The sequence below is a fragment of the Heteronotia binoei genome, chromosome 8 (genome assembly GCF_032191835.1).
Source record: "Heteronotia binoei isolate CCM8104 ecotype False Entrance Well chromosome 8, APGP_CSIRO_Hbin_v1, whole genome shotgun sequence".
Taxonomy (NCBI): domain Eukaryota; kingdom Metazoa; phylum Chordata; class Lepidosauria; order Squamata; family Gekkonidae; genus Heteronotia; species Heteronotia binoei.
This window is the reverse complement of record NC_083230.1, coordinates 92,894,377-92,915,503: the sequence shown is the minus strand read 5'-3', so window position 1 is coordinate 92,915,503 and position 21,127 is coordinate 92,894,377. Positions and strand designations below refer to the sequence as shown.

Below are 21,127 nucleotides of genomic sequence, written 5' to 3'. Positions count from 1 at the left end.
CTCATTTCATGGGAAAGGGACCCACAGCTGTGAGGTAGCCATTGAACCAGCAGAACATATTCACCAAGCTGCCTTGGTTATTATTCTCTCCCCAGACTGAAACATGAAAAGGACTTTGGACTCTACATAATTATATAACCGAATGGGAGATTCTGATAACGTAGCAAGCAGATTTTGATCATCAAACCAAACAGTATATAAAATCCATTTGCGATTAAAATGCTCCTTTCATCACCCCACCCCACCTCACCCCATGCAAACTAATGCCAAAACAACCCATGGGGGAAAAAAATCACTCGAGGCAACTGGACCAGAAACGACACACACAAGAGCATTAGATCAAGACCAGACGTGACAAATCATTTCAATATTGTTTACAGATCCTACTGTCATGTAAATTATCCACACACTCCCCTTTCCTCTCCCCCGTTTAATGTGAAGCATCCAAGGCGCTACTGTATTTGGCTCTTGGGGCTTTGTAGTGCTCTCTGATACTGCAGCGCAATTAAACAACAAAGCATTGTGGCGCTGTAGAGAGGTCCTCATTTGAATGCCATTTATTTCTCTTAAGCTGTAATTTTTGGATAAAGGCTGTCCAAGGAGGATTTGAACATGCTGCAGGAAGAAAGACAGCAAGGGGAAATTAAATGCTTTGGGAAAAGAAGCTATAAGAGGACAAGGGGGCTCTTGCATGAGGACAAGCCCGACTTGTTTGGATCCTGCACGCAGTCCATAGTTCTTCTCCCCTCCTTCGCGGGGAGGGCGGGATATAAATAAAAAGTTATTATTATTATTATTATTACTATGTAGGCTTGCAAAAGTCCAGGTGAGACCTGGAGATCCCCCAGAATTCCAGCTGCTCTCCAGGTGACAGAGATGTCTCCCCCTGGAGAAAATTGCTGCTTGGGGGGGGGGGGGGTGGACTCTAAAGCATTAATCCCCACTGAGGACCCTCCCATCCCCAAATACCACTTTCCCTAGGCTCCACTCCCAAATATCCAGGAATTTCTCTACTTGGAGTTGGCAACGCTACTGGCCTCAACATTTTAGGACAACCATGTCCTCTGTAGCCACACACCATCACATGCATCATCTTTTTTACTGGTTTAAAGCTAGAGCAGGGTGAGAACTTACAGGAAAAAGGCACACAACACTCACTGTGTTTAATGCACTACTCAAAGTGTTTCCGTCTTTATATTCCTTAACCTGTGAATTGACTGCAAAGGGATCACCATGCAGCTGAGCCATGAAATCCTGTTCAGGAAAAATATATTCAGGGAATGTGTGGAGGAAAGGCAGGATCATATCATCAGCTGGCAAATGTTCAGTGGAGCATGTGTGTCTACAAATCGCCCATGTGCAGGCTTTGTTCTTTGTGTGTGGTAGGGTTACCAGGTCCCCCTGGCCACTGGCAGAGGATGGGTGGGATTGCCAGATCCAAGCTGTGAAACTCCTAGAGATTTGGAGATGGAGCCTGGAAAGGATGGGAACCTCAGTGAGGTACAATGCCATAGAATCCACCAATGCCTTCCTGTTCTCCTGGGGAACCCATCTCTGTGGTCTGGAGATGAGCTATAACTCTGGGGAATCCCAAAGTCTCCTACCTGGAAGCTGGCTTCCCTAGTGTGTGGTTACCGACCTCCAGGGGAGGTCTGGAGATGTCCCAGAATAACAAATGAGCTTCAAATGACAGAAATCAGTTCCCCTGGAGAAAATGGCTGCTTTGGAGGATAGATTCTATAGCATTATATGCTACTGAAGTCCCTTCATTTGCCAAACCCTGCCCCACAATGGTCTGCCCCCAACTTTTCAGAAATTTTCCAATCTGGAGTTGACAACATTATCTCTGTGTGTTTTAGTTTGTCAAGATCATCATGTTTCATTATTTTAATCTTGTCCCTCCTTTGTGGCATATTGGCTGGCCACACCCTGTTAGGCTCAGCATCCATTTTGATGGCTTTTTAAAAAAAAATGGTTCAAGGATAGTCTCTTAATATGGTATGATATTGGAAAGTTCTATTGTTATATGAGAATGTGTAGTTCTGTTTTATTGTGAGGATGGGTTTGGGTGGGATGAGCTGGCTTTAACCCCATGTTAGGAGAAAAAGTAGCAAAGAATATTTGAAATGGCTAAATAAAATAAATAAATCCCTTGACAAATCCAGGCCCAAGAGCATGCAAACAAAGCTTATGTATGAAAAGTATCTGCGTATAGAGTCTGAACATGGATTCAGCTGAATGTTTGGAAATCAGGAGTGGGAGGTTGTGAGTGCAACCTCTTTGCACATGAATTCAATAAATGCAATGTGTGTTTTCTAAACTGAGCTGAGAGCCTATTAATACTAGTCAAACAGAAGTTTGTTCACTAGGTAGTGGAGATCCTCTGTGCCCCAGGCACATGTCTGTATTGCTGACCCCCAATGTGGTGCCTATGAGCAAATACCCAACCCTGGCTTTCATTTGGGTTGCCAGCTCCTGGCTGGGAAACACTTGGAGATTTCTTTCTTTTTTTTAAAGGGGGGGGGGAGCCTTAGTGAGGTGGAGTTTGGGGAGGAAAGGGATTTCAAAAAGATGTAATGCTACTGAGTCGATTTTCCAAAGCAACCATTTTCTCTGGGGGAATGGATCTCTGTCATCTAGAGATCAGTTATAATAGCAGAATCTCTCCAGCAAGCCACTGGAGGTTGGCAACCCCAGCTTTCATAAGGGATGCATTGGAAGATCCCAGGAGCCATCCGTCTTGTGACTACAGGGAGCACAAATTCAGATATAGCTGCTGCTTTCATAGAAAGATTATTCTTTTGCAGCCCCCCAAGATGTTGTGATTAGTCCCAGTACTCTCTGTAGGGTTGCTAACCTCCAGCTGGAGGTGGAGATCTCCCAATATTACAGCTTATCTCCAGGTGACAGAGATAAATTCAACTGGCAAAAATGGCCTCTTTGGAGAGTGGACTTCATGGCATTTAGGATTGCCAGGTCCTACCTTGGTCCTCTTCATTATCTTCTGCCACACACACTTCATGTCCATAGCATATGACATCACCCAGAAGCAATGTCATCATGTTGTCAACATTGGAAGGTGACACTCTAGGGGGGTTTTTTTGGTAAAACTTTATGGTTTGTAGCCAATGCCAGCAATATGATGATGTCACTTCCAGGTGATGTCATCATGTTGCCTTTCAGGTCAGTTGGAGCTGGGATTTCTCTCCACTAACAAGCTGGTTGGCGGCAGGGAAATGCCCTGCAAAAGTGGGGGTTCTCCTGCCCCAGTGGAGGTCTGGAAACCCTAAAGCCATTATCTTATTGAAGTGCTTCTCCAAACCCTGCCGTCTTCCGGCCCCACCCCCCACAGCTGGCAATCCTATGGCTGCCATTTTCTGGGGGTCCTCACTCCCCATTCTCAAAGCTCCAATTGTGTACACAGGCTCAACAACATTGGAGATCCCCTTATCCCAATAATGAATCCTCTCCCCAACACACACAACAACTTCATGGTATAGCTTACAAGACTTTTAAATACTTTTCATTCCTTGTTTGTTATCTTTGCATACTCACTGTCTATAGTTGTAGGCTATATCTGCAAATTCCTTTCTTCTGGCCCGGTAAACAGGATCTTTGAAGCCCTAGAAAATATTATAAAATACATTGCTTTGGACTTGCAGTGAGCCATCTAGGATTCAACAAAAGTAAAATATTTCAAGCTATTTCAGGCTCACTCAGGCCTGCCATGTTAGATATTAATGGGAATGGGCAAGACCTTCAACAAGGCTCAAACATTTGCTTCTAGAGGTACTCCATATGCAATTTCAAAGGTGCAGCTATGTCTTAACAGGGCATTTTGGCTACTTTATGTACCTCAGAATAACCAGAAATAATCGCAAGTGGCTTTAAACATGGTTCTACCATATGGTTGCCGGGTCTGAGTCAGGAGGTGAGAACAGGCACCTGGGAAGCCTGCTGTACTTGGTTGTCCTAATTTTCAAAGCAATTTGAGAATGCAAGCTAGGATTCTTATGGTTAAAATAATACCTTACTTCAAAAACAAAAGATACCAGCATGCCCAAAAGTTCCAGAAGCTTAAAGAAAAGATGTACTGCTTCTGACAGAAACATTTCTGTGAACTAGGATATCCGTCCCTACACGTGGGAAGGCAGTTCAGTTTGAGGTTATGGTCAAAGCAGGCTTTGCCTGGGCCCAATTAATAAAGGAGTTAGGGAAGTTGCAGGTGCCCATTCAAAACGGTGGAAGCCAAAGCTTCCACAGCCCTGCCAGTCACATAAAAATGAGGAAGCTTCAAATCCACACTTTTCATCACATCCATTACAGACTATCCCTAATTGCACTTCGCCCCCTCCCCGCAAAAAAAAAAAAAAGAGAGAGAGAGGAAAAGTCTCATTCCATAATTAGTGCAAGGAGCTGGATCTAAGGTGCAGCTTTCATTTTTATGTACTGAGGTTGTTGTTTTTCTTTTCTTTTCTGAAGATTGGTTTCTGCTTTCAAGCCCAGCTGCTTCCTGACAGAAACATCAAGAGGGTGCTTTGATTCCCTCATCCAGAACCATTGGGTCTCCTGTACCCTTCCTTTCTTCCAGAATGCTGCCAAAGAATAGCACAGGAAACACAGTGCCTTGGAGATTAAATTGAAGCTACTGAAGGGCTAATCACTGCCTCAATTAGTGTAAATGCAGCAATTCTGTGCTATACCACATGGGATTTATTTACAAGCTCCCAGCACTGGTTAAATTAATAGCCATAATTTCTGGCTATAGTGAATCTTCTAATATAAAAATAAAATGCTAATTTGCTGTGGGGATGCTTTGCTGTCAGTCCCTGTGTATTCATGAGGTCAACATGCTCATCTGTACAAAAACGTTATCTGCCCAATAACTGCATCCATAAAGGTAGATGTCAGACCCTTTAAGGGTGTCAAAAGATTTGCTTCATAAACTATGCTTCTTTAAGACGGCAACATTTCAGAATGCAAGAGGGGACTGGAAGTATTTTATTCTCAAGTTATAAAAACATCTCTTGTAACTTCATAGTCACTACTTCTAACATATTGCCCATGGTGGTGTTGGAAAGGGCTGTCAAATCATGATTTATGGTGACCTCATAGGGTTTTAAGGCAAGAGACATTCAGAGGTGGTTTGCCATTGCCTGCCCCTGCGTCATGACCCTGGACTTCCATGGTGGTCTTCCACCCAGATGCTAATGGGCTGACTCTGCTTAGCTTCTGAGATCCGACAAGATTGGGCTAGCCTGGGCTATAGCTATATGGCCCATGCCCTGCATGAAAACAGGTTGCCAACTCTGGCTTGGGAAATTCTCAGAAATTTGGAGGAGATACCTGTGAATGGGGGGATTTGGGGAAAGATTTCACTTAGATTCTACAGTATACCATTGAGTCTACCCTCTGAAGCTGATATTTTTTCTAGGGGAACTGGTCTCTGTGGTCAGGAGATAAATTGTAATTCCAGAACTCCCCCCCCCCCCCCCAGCAGTTGGTACAGGGCCATTTTGGAAATCTTGGGTTGCAGGGTCCTTGTTACCAGCTGATAATGTTTCAAATTGTTCTCTGTGTGAGTGAGGACTGGAAATGTAAGATATACATGCTGGGAAGTTCCAAATCATTACAATATTGCTGTTGATCTCTTTTCTTTTTCTTACTGGGTGATCAGCATCCAGCTCTGCTCCATAGCTGAGAATCTGGTTGGCAAATCTGTCCAGCTCTTGAATAGTCCTTGGGAACCATGGTACTAGAGAGCAGAAAAGGAACAGGAATGAGTTTCTTACCTCAATTCACTTTTGATATTTCCTGGTAGGGAAGATGATAGTTGTGATGTACATGACCACATCTAGCTGCACGATATCAAGTTCTATGCTTCACTCAGGCTGTGTTCAAATGGTGAGGATTCCCCATTCCCTTGCAATTACTGCAGAAAATTCAGAGGCATTTGCATTGACAAAGGAGCATCGTGTGCACCCTTCCCAAGACACCTGCGTAACCAGAGCACTATTTAAAGCCTTTTAAAACCCCTAACAATTACTGCTGTACTATAGCACTATGACACTATAATGAGAGTCATGATCTATTAGTTTCTCTGAATTCCCAGCTTTCATTTTTTTTTTTTAAAGTAAAACTCTAGTCCTTTTTGTCACAGAGACAGAAGGAGAAAGGTGCGTCTCTGCAACAAAAATGGATGAAGACTTGCTTTTGAAAAAATGAAGGATGGAATTCAGAGGAACCAGCATACGATGGAGTGTACTGAAGTGTTTGGGGAAAACACTGGGACAAAAGCCTCTCAACATAAAGATTTAAGTAACTCTGAATAGCTTAAGAAACTCCCTTAGCCTGCTATATAAGAATTAAAATCTGTGTGGGTAATTACAGACCAGCCCTTTGGGCTCACTCAGACACAGCTCTGAAATTGACCAAAAATCCTTCCACATACAAACATCTGCCACCCTTCCACATCCCGTACTCACCCTGTCCTCCTCCAGCCTCAGAGCAGCTCAAAAAGTTACCATTGTCAAAGTGGAAGCAAATATTTGAGCTGCATGCCAGTTGCTTCCTTGTTGTCTGGAAGCAGAAGGGCGCAAGTGAGATGCCTTGGTGGTGTGAAACAGCCAAGCCACCCCAAGCCATTTCTGGCTTTTTTTTGTAAAACCTTGCCAGAGCACTTGAGTGCATGAGCACGCAAGTGCTTGACTCTTTGGGGAGAGAAAAAGAGCAATCCAGCTTCTGAGGCACCTCCCCATCTGAATGCGCCAAGTTGCCTTGCAGACAGGATGGGGCCGCCCTGCTGGGAAGCGTGTGGAGTCTTCAGGGCAGCTTTTTTTGAGCCAGCCAAATTTGAAACACCTCCCATCCACTCCAAACTGCCCATCTGTTATCACCCTGAATGCACCAGTTTTGTCTCAGAAATTTCAGCCCCTGATTTCACCTGATATTTCCCCTCTATGTTATATATGTTGTTATTTTTTAATTTCTCAAGTGCCATTTAGAAGAAGAAGAAGAAGAAGAAGATGATGATGATATTGGATTTATATCCTGCCCTCCAAAGAGTCTCAGAGCAGCTCACAATCTCCTTTACCTTCCTTCCCCACAACAGGCACACTGTGAGGTGGGTGGGGCTGGAGAGGACTCCCACAGCAGCTGCCCTTTCAAGGACAACCTCTGCCAGAGCTATGGCTGACCCAAGGCCATGCTAGAAGGTGCAAGTGGAGGAGTGGGGAATCAAACCCGGTTCTCCTAGATAAGAGTCCGCACACTTAACCACTACACCAAACTGGCTTATTTAAGTTGTATAAGTTAAAGCGGGCTCCCAATCCTTCCCTCGGGTTCCTGGGCTGAGCCAGCAGTCAAAATACCATACTGTGACAGGGTAGGACAGCTATAGTTCATCAGGAAGGAAGAAAACAGGAAAGAAGAAAAGCTTTATGGAGGCTGAGGGAACGAAAAACAGAGGGAAGATCTTGCCTCTGAGGGAGTGAAGTGGATGGGGTCATCTTAGATGGCAACATATATATATTTAGAAAATGTTTATGCCATCTTTCCAAAGTGGCTTAAAAACAATAAAAACGCAAAATTATTCAAAGTTGCAAATTAAAACACTGCATTAAAAATCCAGCTATTGTGCTGTAGCAATCTAGCAATTATTTTTTTTAAATGAAAAAATGTTATCCAGTGGCATGGAGAGGAGAAATGATGGCTCAGGAGAAGAAAAATTACACTGATGTGGGCAGGGCCTTATATATGCACACTTTCCTTCCATTCATATGGTGCGTAACCATGCTTGGACTGCAATCTTTAGAAAAAAAGATTGTGGGACAATCTGAAGTAATGCAGAGGGAAACTTGAAAAGTCCATGATTAGGGGACAATGTTGTGTGGATGTTCCCTGTTGTGTACTGGACCTAAGTGAAGACTGTAATGGGCGTTCTTGCCAGGCTCATTGGAACCAGATGAACAGAGCTTGGGGACTTGGGAACAATGGGCAGCAGGATCCAAATCCCTGCTGCCCTGCACCAATCACAGCCCTCTGCTGGTCTGAACGATCCAATAATGTGCTTGCACAGTGTAATGTACTGGGAGACGAGTCGTGGTGGAAGCTTATTCTTTATTCGCTGGTACATTACAGAACAGAACAGACGCGGCCGGGTCCGCTAATTTATACATGCATCCCGGAACATCCCCTTCGCTGGCCAGCCCAATCCTGGCCAGTTAAACTTCCCGCCCTTGGTCTGGATTGGCGGGGCTTTTCCCGCGCAGCGCACGGCGACCTGCGTGCGCCCTCAGGTCGCGCGGCGCTTGCGCTGAGTCCGATACTCTACACTCCTCCCCTCCTAGTTTAAACGACATAGTCCTTTAGGTACCCTGGTGTTCGGCGCTCCCGTGTTGATCTCCTCGGGGTTGCCGTCGGTGGGGGGCCCGATCCCGATGTGGGAGGCGCCGTTTCTGGCTGTTGCCCGCCCGCGTCGGGTACTGGCTCCGGTTCTGGTTCCGCGGCTCCGGGGGCATCATACGTTGGTAGCTCCTGTATTGGCGGCGCCTCTTCTGGCGGTACCGTGACCGGCGGTTCCCTGCTTTCTCCCTCTGCTGACTCCTCGGGTGGGGTGCGGCGGCGCAGCTGGTCGATGTGCCGCCTCAGCACGTGGCCTCCGGCGGTGGTTACCTCGTAGGACCGGGAGCCTGTCACCCTCAAAACCCTTCCCGCTAACCACTCGGGGCCGCTTGAAAAGTTTTTCGCATATACTGGATCGCCCGGGAAGAACCCTCTCACTGCCTCCCTGACCTCGGGGGTCCCGCGGACCTCTGGCGCCCTGTCCGGGTGTAGCCTATCTAAACGAGTGGTCAGTTTCCTCCCCATGAGCAGTTCTGCGGGGCTGAAACCGGTTATGGGGTTTGGGGTGATCCTGTTGTGGAACAGGAAGGCTGAGAGGCGGTAGTCCCATTCCCCTTGTACTATACGGCCCAGGGCTTCCTTGGTGGTCCGCACCATCCTCTCCGCCTGGCCGTTGGTGGCTGGATGGCATGGGGCGGACCTTATGTGCCTTATAAGGTATCTGTCGGTGAACTCCCGGAATTCCCGGGAGGTGAATGCTGTGCCATTGTCCGTTACTAGTGTGTCGGGGATCCCGTGTGTGCAGAGGACCCTTCTGAGCGCCCGGACTGCTGCTGCGGTGGAGGTCGAGGCCACCGGGATTACCTCCAACCATTTCGTGTATGCGTCCACCAGTATAAAGAAGATCTGGCCCTGATGCGGCCCCGCGAAATCCACATGGAGGCGGGACCATGGCCGCCCGTTCGATTCCCACCTGTGGGTCGGGGCGGACGGCGGGTTGGGTCTGGACTCCTGGCATGGTTGGCACCTTCTTACCCACCCTTCTATTTCCTCATCCATGCCTGGCCACCACACGTAGCTCCGTGCCAGGGCTTTCATTCTCACGATGCCCGGGTGGGTCTCGTGGAGATCCTCCAATACCTGCCTGCGCAAGGGGGGGGGGACCACCACCCTGCTACCCCAGAGTATGCACCCCTTGTGTGTCGATAGCTCGTCCTTCCTGGACGCGAACGGCCGGAAGGCTTCTTCTGCTTTGCCCGAGGGCCACCCCCTTCCCACCCAGTCCCTGACCCGTGCGAGGACGCGGTCTCTCCCGGTCGCCCGAGCCACCTCGCTCGCGTGCAGGGGGCGCTCGGGGAGCGACTCTATGAGCATCACTCCGTGTGCCGGGGCGGGATCTGGGTCCGTCGCGGGTAGCGGGAGGCGGCTGAGGGCGTCTGCGTGACCCATAGCTTTACCGGGGCGGTGTATCAGCGTATACGTGTAAGAATTCAGGAACAGGTTCCACCTTAAAACCCTTTGAGACAGAATTTGGGGGGTCTGACGATCGGGGGCTAGGAGGCCGAGGAGCGGCTTGTGGTCAGTAGCGATGGTGAAGCGCCTACCGTAGAGGTAGTCGTTGAACTTATGCACCCCCGCCACGATCGCCAGGGCCTCCTTATCGATCTGGGCGTAGTTCCTCTCTGTCGGGGACAGAGTCCTGGAGTAGTAAGCGATTGGCACCTCTCCCCCGCCCGGGAGTTGGTGTCCTAAGACCGCTCCTACTCCGTAGGGAGAGGCGTCGCAAGCCAGGATCAGGGGTAAGTTTTCATCGTAGTGATGAAGTACCGCGTTAGAGACCAGGAGGTCTTTCACCGCCTGGAACGCCGCTGCTTGGCGTTTACCCCAGACCCACGGGGCTTGTTTATCTAACAAACGGTGTAACGGCTCCGCCACGGCGGCCTTGTGGGGCAAGAATGCGTGGTAAAAGTTCAATAAACCTAAAAAACTCTGTAGTTCTGCTTTGCATTTGGGGGCAGGGGCTTGAACTATGGCCCTGGTCTTGTCTGCCGTTGGGTGAATTCCAGCCGCGTCCACGGCGAACCCCAGGAACTCCACCCGCGGAACTCCCAACAAACATTTCTCCTTTTTGACTTTCAGCCCCGCCGCTTGGAACCGTCTGAGGACCTCTCGCAGGCGGCAGCCGAACTCTCCATCGGTGGGGGCGGCGATTAAAACGTCGTCAAAGAAGGGTTGAACTCCGGGGATCCCTTTGAGAAGAGAGTCCATTATGCTCTGGAATATCCCCGGAGCTACGCTAACCCCGAACTGCAGCCGTTTAACCCTGAACGCACCCCTGTGGGTCACTATCGTCTGTGCCTCCGCTGTCTTAGCGTCGACCGGCAGTTGCTGGTATGCTTGTGCTAAGTCCAGCTTCCCAAAAACCCTCGCCCCGGCTAGTGCTGCCAGGACATGGCTGACTACCGGGACTGGATAGGGGTTGTCTTGCAGTGCCTTATTTATCGTGCACTTGTAGTCAGCGCAGATCCTTACTTCCCCGTTGGGCTTGACCGGCGTTACTATGGGGGTCTCCCATTCTGCATACGTTACCGGCTCTAGGACGCCCTGGGCTGTGAGGCGGTCCAGCTCTGCCTCTATTTTTTGTTTGAGGGCGAACGGAACGCGCCTCGCTTTGAGCCTTATGGGCCTGACCATAGGGTCGATCGGTAGGGTGATGGGCGGGCCCTTGTAGCTCCCCAAGGACCCGTCGAAAACCTCTGGGAACTCCCGGCAGACCCCGTCGAAATGGCTGGTCTGCACGTGGTCCACCCCCACCAGCTGGATCCCCAGTGGTTTGAACCAAGCCAACCCGAGGAGTGTGGTCAGTTGGCGCTTGACCACTAGGATGTCTAGGGGCCCCTTAAAACCCCCTCTTTCTACATGCACCCGGGCCCACCCCACGATGTGTACTGGGTTCTTCTGAAAGTCCCTCAGTACGAAGTCCACTGGCCTCGTTTGGAGGCGGCGGCTGGGACATAGTCTCTTGAGGGTTTCCTCCGAAATGATAGAGATGGAGGACCCCGAGTCTACTTCCATGATGCAGGGGGCGCCCTCGATTAGGACTGACATTTTGACCTTGTCTGGGGCCGAGAGGGGCAAGCTCAATACCTGCAGACTGGTGGATGCCGTCGTGTGTGTGTCCATGGAGTCGTGATGCGCTGACGGTTGGCGGCGGCTGTTCTTGGCCCGGCAAGCCCGGGCGATGTGGCCTGTCTTCCCGCAGCTGCGGCAGTCCAGGTTTCAGTACGGGCAGTCCCTCCGCTCGTGGGGGTCGCCGCAGCTGGCGCACCGGGAACCGGTGGTGGCGGTGGCCCTCTCCGTCGCTCGTTGTCTCGCGGGGGCCCGTGTGTCCGCTCTTTGAGGCCGCCGGAGCTGGAACGCTTCTTCCTCTGCTCGGTCCTCCGGCTCCGTTTCTCCCTGGTGGACTGCCTCCCCACGTGGCTGGCCGTACGCCTTGGTGGCCCTTTCGAACGCCGTCGCCTCGTTGAAGGCTTGTTGTAGGGTGAGCTCCTCTTTTGCGAAGAGCTTCTGCTGCAGTCGCTCGTCCCGGAGGCCCCAGACAAATCGGTCCCTCAGGGCTTCGTCCCTCTTGTCGAAACTGCAGTTTCCGGCGATCTGCCGAAGGGCCGCCAGGTAGACCGTCGCTGTCTCCCCCGCCTTCTGGTCCCTCTTGTGGAAGAGGAACCGGCGGGCGACGATGGACGGTTGGGGCGAAAAGTGGCCCATGAGGAGCCTCACGACCTCTCCGTAGGTCCTCTCGGTCAGCTTCGCCGGAGCGGAGAGACCGCGTGCGATCTCGAAAGTTTCTTCTCCACAGACGCTCAGCAGGACGTCTCTCTTTCGGTCGTCGTCGTCGATCAGGTTCGCCCGCAGGTAGCACGCGACTCGTTCCGTATAGGTCTCCCATCTCTCGGGGTGCTCCGGGTTGAATTCCGCAAGATGGCCCGTCGTTACACTCGGGTTCGCCATGGTGGCGGCGGGCTGTGCGGTCCTGCGGTCCCCACCTTCCTCGTCTCCGGCCAGGTCTGGTTCCCCTCGGGCGGCCGGACCTAGCTAGATCCCACCTTCGTCGCCAGTGTAATGTACTGGGAGACGAGTCGTGGTGGAAGCTTATTCTTTATTCGCTGGTACATTACAGAACAGAACAGACGCGGCCGGGTCCGCTAATTTATACATGCATCCCGGAACATCCCCTTCGCTGGCCAGCCCAATCCTGGCCAGTTAAACTTCCCGCCCTTGGTCTGGATTGGCGGGGCTTTTCCCGCGCAGCGCACGGCGACCTGCGTGCGCCCTCAGGTCGCGCGGCGCTTGCGCTGAGTCCGATACTCTACACACAGGAACGCAGAGTTATATATAGTTGGCCACGCTGGCCCAGTTCGGCAGTCTTAGTAGATCAGCCTCCATGCTGTATCTAATAAAGAGCTGTTTATCACTGCTACCTCATCTCATCAATGCTTAGAACCCACTACCCCCCAAAAGAAAAAGGCTCTAGTTGGCATGCCCCTGCCGGACTGGATCAAAACTTGCACATGGAAGCAACCTCTGCCTCCATGGCAAGCAGGTAATAATAACACTTAACACCATTTCAACAAGTGTTCTAATTGCTTTACTTACATTCATCTGAGAAAAGTTTCATGTGCTGGTTATGCGCTTCATATGTACTTCTGTACAGCGCAGAGTGCCTCTGACAATTTCATAAGGCAGAGGGTTAAAAAGCCATCAGACTTCCTTCGCTTCCCATTTCCCTTGAAATCTACCACAGCTTGTCACTAGAGGGCAGCAGCAGCTAATCATTGCACGCCTGACCACTCCTACCTCTGTGTGTGTGTGTGTGAGAGAGAGAGAGAGCATGCACACACTTTTTTTGTGTGTGTGTTATTGTGTATGTGTGTGTAATGCCCTAATTCCTTCAGAAAACACCTCTGAAAGATAAGGTGCATTCTTGGAGATGAAGCTGTGTTCCAAAAGACCCATTCCAAACAGAATTTCACCCATGCCAACTCCTAGTGAAATGAATAGGTTTAGTATAAGCCAATATGTCCCCAAAAGTGGTTATTAAAAGACCAATGCTGAGATTCTTCCTTACACTTTGTGTGTGTGTGTGTTTATGGTGACATTGTTGGGCCAGCCCCTTAACATCAATGACTTTCACTCTCCCCACCCCCCACCCCCAGCAGTGTGCTTACAGGCAGACTCCTGTATATTGGTATGTTGGTGTGTTCAGTTCATCCCATTTTTCTAGTAATTTTTTTGCACATGATGTCTACCTATGGGCACAGAGTACTATGCATGGTTCTGACCAAAGTATCAAGATAGCATGTGTCAAGTAGGGATACCAACTGTGACCTGGGAAATTCCTGAAGATTTGGGGGCAGTGCCTGTGGGGGGACAATCTGGGAAGAGATTTCATTAAGAATCTGTGGTATACCTGCAATGTATGAATATATATATATATATATACACACACACACACACATACAGGGCTTTTTTGTATCAGGAACTCCTTTGCATATTAGGCCACACATCCCTGATGTAGCCAATCTTTCAACAGTTTACAGTAAGAGCCCTGTAAGCTCTTGGAGGATTGGCTACATCAGGGATGTGTGGCAAAATATGCAAAGAAGTTCCTGCTACAAAAAAAGTCTTGTATATATATAATTTGTTATGTAGTCTCTCTTTTCTTTTTCTATCCCCTCTATATTATACTTTGCTTTCTAAAATAAACGTATAGAATCATCATCATTAATCATCTATGGTATACCATAGACTCTGCCCTTTCAGGCAACTATTTTCTCCAGTTGAACTGAGCTCTGCAATGCCATAGAATGAGTGCATAAGGCCCTAATTCCTTCAGACATCACCTCTGAAAGATTGGGGGTGCATTCTTGGAAATGAAGCAGTGGTCCAAAAGACCAATTCCAAAGCAGCCATGTTCTCCAGGTGAACTGATCTTTCTCGCCTGGAGATCAGTTGTAATAGCAGGAAATCTCTAGTCAGCACCTGGAAGTTGGTGACCCTATCTATCAATGGGTATTAGCCTTAATAATACAGGGGACCTCCATGTATAGAGGTAGTATACCTGAATATACTACCGCTGAGTTTTTATGAAGCAGCAGGGGCAGATAGAGATGCTGGACCAGGAGCAAGCTGAGACAAGCGGCCCCTGCAGTCCAGGGAGCCCCACAAAGGCTGTGGCAACAACAGCAAGGGGCTTTTGTTGGGCTCATCCATATGGACATCTATGCCCACCATCATCACTGCTGCAGCCCAGGTTCAAATCGAGCAGCCCCTGAGGCTCAGCCAGCACTACAGGAGCTATGTGATTCAGTGCCCTCCACACCAACAGCCCACCAGGAATTTTGTGGGTAAGTTCAAGGGAGAGTTTACTCATGTGTAGCAGTTGCAGTGATTTTCAGTGCAATCCTATGCAGAGTTACTCCAGTTTAAGTCTGTAGGTTTCAGTAGGTTTAGACTGGAGGAGTAACTTGCATAGGATTACATCATGAAGCACTTAACATACATTATCTTGCTATAATCATAGAATCACAGAGTTGGAAAATGAGCAGGGCCAAGAGCAAATTCTGGCCACTGATGATTGGTTGTCAAATTTTTATTTATTTGATTTGATTTATATCCCGCCCTCCCTGCCGAAGCAGGCTCAGGGCAGCTGATTTTTTTAAAAACATTGATTTGGCAGCAACTGCTACCACAGTATAGGACTCTTCCCTGTGTGAGTGGAGGTAAGCTGTGAGATCCTTTTTTGGGATTGGCTTTTATTTCCTGCAGCAGCTATTATCTGGTGGCCATTTTGTGATGGGGCCCATCACACAGTGTCAGAATTTCAAAGTTCCCACAGGCTCAAAAATGTTGGGGATGGATACCTGATCTAGGATTATCAGCTGACCTGTAGAAAAATATCCTGTCCCTTTAAATAGAGGCTTAGTTATATGGGATGTGATTAATCCAGGGCATACCATTGACCTCCAGGGCTATTTTTGAGCAGGAACGCACAGGAACACAGTTCCGGCTGGCTTATTGTCAGGGGGTATGGTCTAATATGCAAATGAGTTCCTGCTGGACTTTTCCTACCAAAAAAGCCCTGCTTACATCTGTGCCATGAGAAGCATCATCTGCTCATTTGCTCACATTAAGCCTCTTTTAAAGGGCTTGGACTAGCATTGCCAGGTCTTCCCTGGCCACAAGTGAGGGGTGGTAGGACAAGGTTGCCAGATCCAGGTTGAGCAACTCCTGGAGATTGGGGGATAAAGCCTGGGAAGGATCTCAGTGAGGTACAATGCTATGGACTCCATCCTCCAAAGCATCCATTTTCTGCAGGGGAACTGTTCTCTGTCATCTGGAGATGAGCTGTAATTCCAGGAGATCCCCAGGTCCCACCTGGAGGGTGGCATCTCTAGCCTGGACCTTTTCCTCCAGGCCAGTTGACAACTCTAGCTTATGCAGAACAGAAGCCTCTAGATAGCTATACAGCAGATAGCAGATACAGAGCTGGGCATTGGTCTGATCCAGCTGAGTTAACAGTAATGTTCCAAAGGCAGCTTTCACTTGCACTGTCTTCTCCCTGCCAGACCCGGTAGCAGTGCCTTGAAGGACAAACCTCAGCAATGCACCCAAGCAACCCTCTTCACAGCATAAAATCTAATTACCCCTTCCCTTGAAATTCCGAGATATTTGGCCCTTCCATGTGCTTCCTTCTGCCCGGGTTAACCAGACTGGCTGTCTCCCCATCCTGCTGTTAATGAATAGCTAGAGCAAGCTGTTGCAACACTGACCCTCTGTGAAGCTCTGCAGAGCAAATGTGGGCTGATCAGTAATAAATATTGATTTGTCTGCTGGAGAAACAGCAGCATTTTATGGGCCTGCAGTGGACACCCAAGTGGTGACCAATTTAACATGGGGTCAGATGCTTAATGGGATGCTAATAAGCTATTTATATGAGGGGCAACAAAACAGAAGGGCTCCCGAGGTTCGGCAGAACATTCTGCCCCATTCTGGGGAGGGGGTCAGAGACAGGATTCTTTAGATTTATTGTCATTTCTGGGCACAGGTTTGGGGTCTTTTTAAACATAGCCAACTGTTCCGGTCAGCCCCAGGGTCCGAGCAAACAAGGCCTCCGCAGACCCTCGGCCTCCAGCTTGTCTTCAAATGGCAATAAATTGTATCCTTCCCTGCCCCCCTCCCCCACCCTTCTGCTGAAATAGAATCATATTTAATTCCTTTAACTTTAGGCTCCAGGGGGTCTAATGCTCTATTTCTTGCTCAAATGGAAAGACCTATGCTGTGTTTTCATGGCAAATCATACGGATCCTCATTTTAATAAATAAATAGCTCCAATGTGGCTAGGGATGGATTTTGCAGTTACAAATATAGTGCTGAATACAGAAGGTGCAGAGCAGCTTAGCAAGGGATGTTTTCTGGTCTTTTCTCATCCTGCAGTCACAAAAGGTTTAAGCAGGAGAGCTGGTGTGGTGTAGTGGTTAAGAGAGCTGGACTGAGATCTGAAAGACCCAGGTTTGAATTCCCACTCTGCCATGGAAGCTCGCTGGGCGCCCTTGGGGCACTCACACTCTCAGCCTAACCTACCTCACAGGACTGTTGTGAGGATAAAGTGGAGGACAAGAGAATGATGTAAGCTGTTTGGGTTCCCATTAGGAAGAAAGGCAGGGGATGAGTGATTTAAACAAATAAATTAATAAGAGGGAGGCCATAGTCGGCTAAAGAGAGCCAGAAGAAAGACTTATTTCTGTCTCTGTGCTCAGGGTTGTGTTCGTGAAGCACAGGAGATGACATCTGGTCAGGGCTTTTGTTCAAGAGCACACACTTTGTTGTACAGGACCTGAACCAGTGCCGGTTTTGGCAGATGGTGTGTGTATGTGTGGGAAGATCTGTAGTCATAGAGGTCGAAGGGGCTATAGGGGTCCCCAGCAATGCAATCCTAAACAGTCAATGGATGTAGAAGGGTGTGGCTCAATGGAGCAGCAGGAGCAAAAGGTGGGGGGAGGGGGATAGCAGCGTTTAATGCCAGGACACCACTTCCTGTTATGTACCTGGAGTGATGTCACAGCAATCACATGATGTTTGAGTCTTTTTCCAATGCTGATATCACTCCATCCCATGCTCTCTGGTGTTGCCAAAAACTGGCGACCCTAACTGAACTGCAAGTACATACTTAGACACCTGCTGTGCTTACTTTTTTATACCTCATAATAATCAGACATATAGATAACTCTGAGGATTAATGCAAAATGTGGCCTGAAATACCTTCCTCTTGGTTTGTTTGCTGTACTGTTGAGAAAAGTGTGGGCAAAACGCAATGATCAGGGATTAGGATCCTTGTAACATTTAAGAACATAAGAGAAGCTATGTTGGATCAGGCCAATGGCCCATCCAATCCAACACTCTGTGTCACACAGTGGCCAAAAAAATTACACACACACACACACACTGTGGCTAATAGCTACTGATGGACCTCTGCTCCATATTTTTATCATATTTTTATCTCCATATTTTTATTTATTTTGAAGGCTAAAAGCAACCAAGAGGGTGTGCCTAAACCGGATTGTCACAGAGTGGTCCTGCTGACCTGCAACTGCTGTTCTGCTTTGGGTCCCCTGAAAGGTCGAGACACTCAGTGGCAGTCCCAGGTCTCTGATCAGTGGCACAACACTCTCCCACTCCTGAAGGGGTTCTTTGCTTCTCTCTGGGCATCTATGCTGCCACCAGCTTGTCATTTAGAGTGTCTCCTTTTAAGAGGGCCAGCACTTCTAGCATTCCATGTAATTGAACAGGCTCCACCGAGTGGCTGTATCTGCTACTCACTCTGATTAGCTACTTCAGGGACTTCTTACCACACTTGTGCCTCTGGGGAACTAGAGAGTCAGTGTGGAATAGTGGTTAAGAGCAAGGGACTCTGATCTGGAGAAATGGATGCTGAATGTTCTTGGGTCAGTCACAGTTCTCTCAGAACTCTCTCAGCACTGCCTATCTCACAGGGTGTCTGTTCTGGGGAGAGGAAGGAAAGGTGATGCTCCATTACTCCTTCAGATAGTGAAGAGCAGGGTATAAAATCAACTCTTCTTCTTCTAGTGATCCACTGACCAACCATCTCCCTTCTCCTGGAACCCTTTTAGTAACACGTTTGAATGGGGTTTAACATACTTCCAGCATTCAAAGTAATAGTAAATATATTTAAATTTATTTAAAAGAAAATGTCCACCCACCATATTCTGCACAGCAATGGACTGAGCAAGGAGACAATGTAAAGGTGCACATATGCATTCCTCTGTCTCTCCACTGTACATTCCCTGACTGTTGTTATTCTAGAGGAGGCTAGTTACTGTTACTCTGAATCTTTGTCCAGGCTGCCTGCCCTCTTTTAGCTCCTCCTGGTAATAGCAGCCATCAAGAGGGAGCTCCGCTATGAGAGGTCCCTCCTGCAAATTATCCCCAGATGGAATCAGCCTGAATGGACCACCAAAACCAACCCCATTCCCCTTGTACCAAAAGAATTTGTATCCTCTGTTTGCACCTCACCCCACTTTGGTAGATCAGTCCTTTGCATGTTATTCCCAGGAAGAGATACAATCTAGCACTTGGCATCCCCATGTCTCTATCACCTGCTGGGTGTCACAATCCTGCCAGGGTGTGAGATTTATTTATTTGTTTATTTCATTAGATTTGTATCCTGCCCTCCCCTTACGGGCTCTGGGCGACTAACAACATTTTAAAATCAACAATTTAAATTAAAAACTAATAAAACAGCAATATAATAAAACAGCAAAGAGATGGCTCTTTTATTGTTCTCTCTGCTGGCCAGAATCATTTGCATAACCAAACTACGAGTCCTGGATGTTGTTAAGAGCCATCAACAGGATGGAGGATGCTCGAGAGCAATTAACTTCTCTCTTGTTTCCAGTCCTTTTACTGACAGAGAAACTTCTTGGCATGGATGTGGGGGTTTTACAGCCCCAGAACTCCCAATAGTGAGATGTAACCCAAAGCGGAGGCCATTTCTCCATGGCCAAGGTGCTGCAGGCAGCCAATGTTTTTTTCTCTATACCATTTTTCCAATTAAATTTCACCCCAAGCTGGTTTTTACCCTGCAGGAAAAAATTCCTGAAATCCCACTGTGTTCCCAGAACCATGGTTCCAATGTGACAGTCTATTCATAAATGTTTTTAGCCTTTAAAAATCCATGGGAAATCTCATCACAGGTGTCTACTCTTGTGTATCAACCAGTTGGGGACCTGCCACTAGGCACTAGGCGATTGCCTAGGATGCCAGCCTTCTGGAGGCCCCAAATTGGACACCTCCATGTGACTCAGTTATGTTATAAGTGCAGGTGGGGGGGGGTGCCAGAAGTTAGCCTTGCCTAGGGTGCCAGACAGTCTAGGGCTGCCCCTTCCCTGTTCCATAAGCAAATGTTAGTCACTTCATGATATTGCAGGGAGATATCCCAGTGACAATATTGAGATAACCCATCCATTATTAGGCATTCATGAAGGCTTTCAGGTCTTTCCAATTTGACATTTCTCCATCACCTTCACCTCTCTTTACTTTCCCTCACAGAGTCAATACTTTCAGCCATTTTTAATATATCCAGACATATGACTGAGCTTTCACCAAACCAGTGTTCTATAAAAAGACCACACAAAAAATTGACTTGACCATGCCTGAAATGAAAATTTTTACTGACGTTGCCCCCTGGACTGAAATTTATCTATAGTAGGGGTGGCTAATGATAGCTCTCCAGATTTTTTTTTGCCTGGCCAATGGCTGGGGCTGATGGGAGTTGTAGGCAAAAAACTTCTGGAGAGCTACCGTTGACCACCCCTGATCTATACCAATGGGAATTGGAAGCTGGAAAATAGAAGCCAGCACTTTCACACATGCAGATCCACTTTCAACACAATTCAGCAACTGTTCAGCAACTTGCAATCCACTTTCAACACAATTCAGCAACACAATTCAACACAACACAATTCAGCAACTGTTTGCAAGTCGATTTTGCTGTTTCACACAGTAAAATCCAGTTGCCAAGTGGATGAAAGTGTGTTATTCCATGTGTGTGAAACCTTGTTATGCGTTATTCCGTGCATTATTCTGTATGCGTGATATTTGCTGCCAAACATGACCTTGCTTAAAAATTTTGTGATAAACTTGTCCCAGCTTGGGACAACATACAAAAGCGTTCTATAAAGCAGTCCTTAAGACCTGATCTTAACTGCATTTATATGGGAGCAAGTGATAATGATTTCAATGGGACATACATCCAAATCTGGGTGATGGAAGCAACTTCATAGTGGAAAGAGGTAAAGAAGAGGGGTTGAGAAAGATGAATCCATTCACCCTCAACCCACACTCAAAAATTAATTAAATGTTCCACTTCAGGTGACCGTGATTCCCTGCTAAGCCATAACTTTTTGTCTGACATATCCCTTTTCTGAATGGAGGGGTCTAACTCCTCCAGATATTTTTTCCTTTGCCCCCATGCCAGGTCATGGATAGGACACAAAGGAAAGTGTAAAGAGATTATCAGGATTTATTTCAAGTAGATATTATTGCCCTTTCATGTTGCTCCCAGGACGGAAGACAAGGCAGCAGACCTAAAGTATTTAAAGCCATCTTTAACAGAAATCCTCTTAGAATGACATCTGCTCTCTGAAAGGTCGTGTGGGTATTCATAAGAATGGGATATGTATGCCTGTGTATGTGGAATCCTGTGTTA

At 47.9% G+C, this 21,127-nt stretch overlaps 1 protein-coding gene across 1 annotated transcript in view; it reads right to left on the bottom strand.

Moving 5' to 3' along the window:
- PAH (phenylalanine hydroxylase) overlaps nt 1–21,127 on the bottom strand; it is a 71,318-nt gene that overhangs the window by 21,471 nt on the left and 28,720 nt on the right. Inside the window, exons 4-5 of the mRNA XM_060245602.1 lie at nt 5,667–5,755; nt 3,556–3,623 (exon numbers count right to left, since the gene is read on the bottom strand). Coding sequence (XP_060101585.1) covers nt 3,556–3,623; nt 5,667–5,755 — 157 coding nt within the window. The remainder of the gene's footprint in view (nt 1–3,555; nt 3,624–5,666; nt 5,756–21,127) is intronic.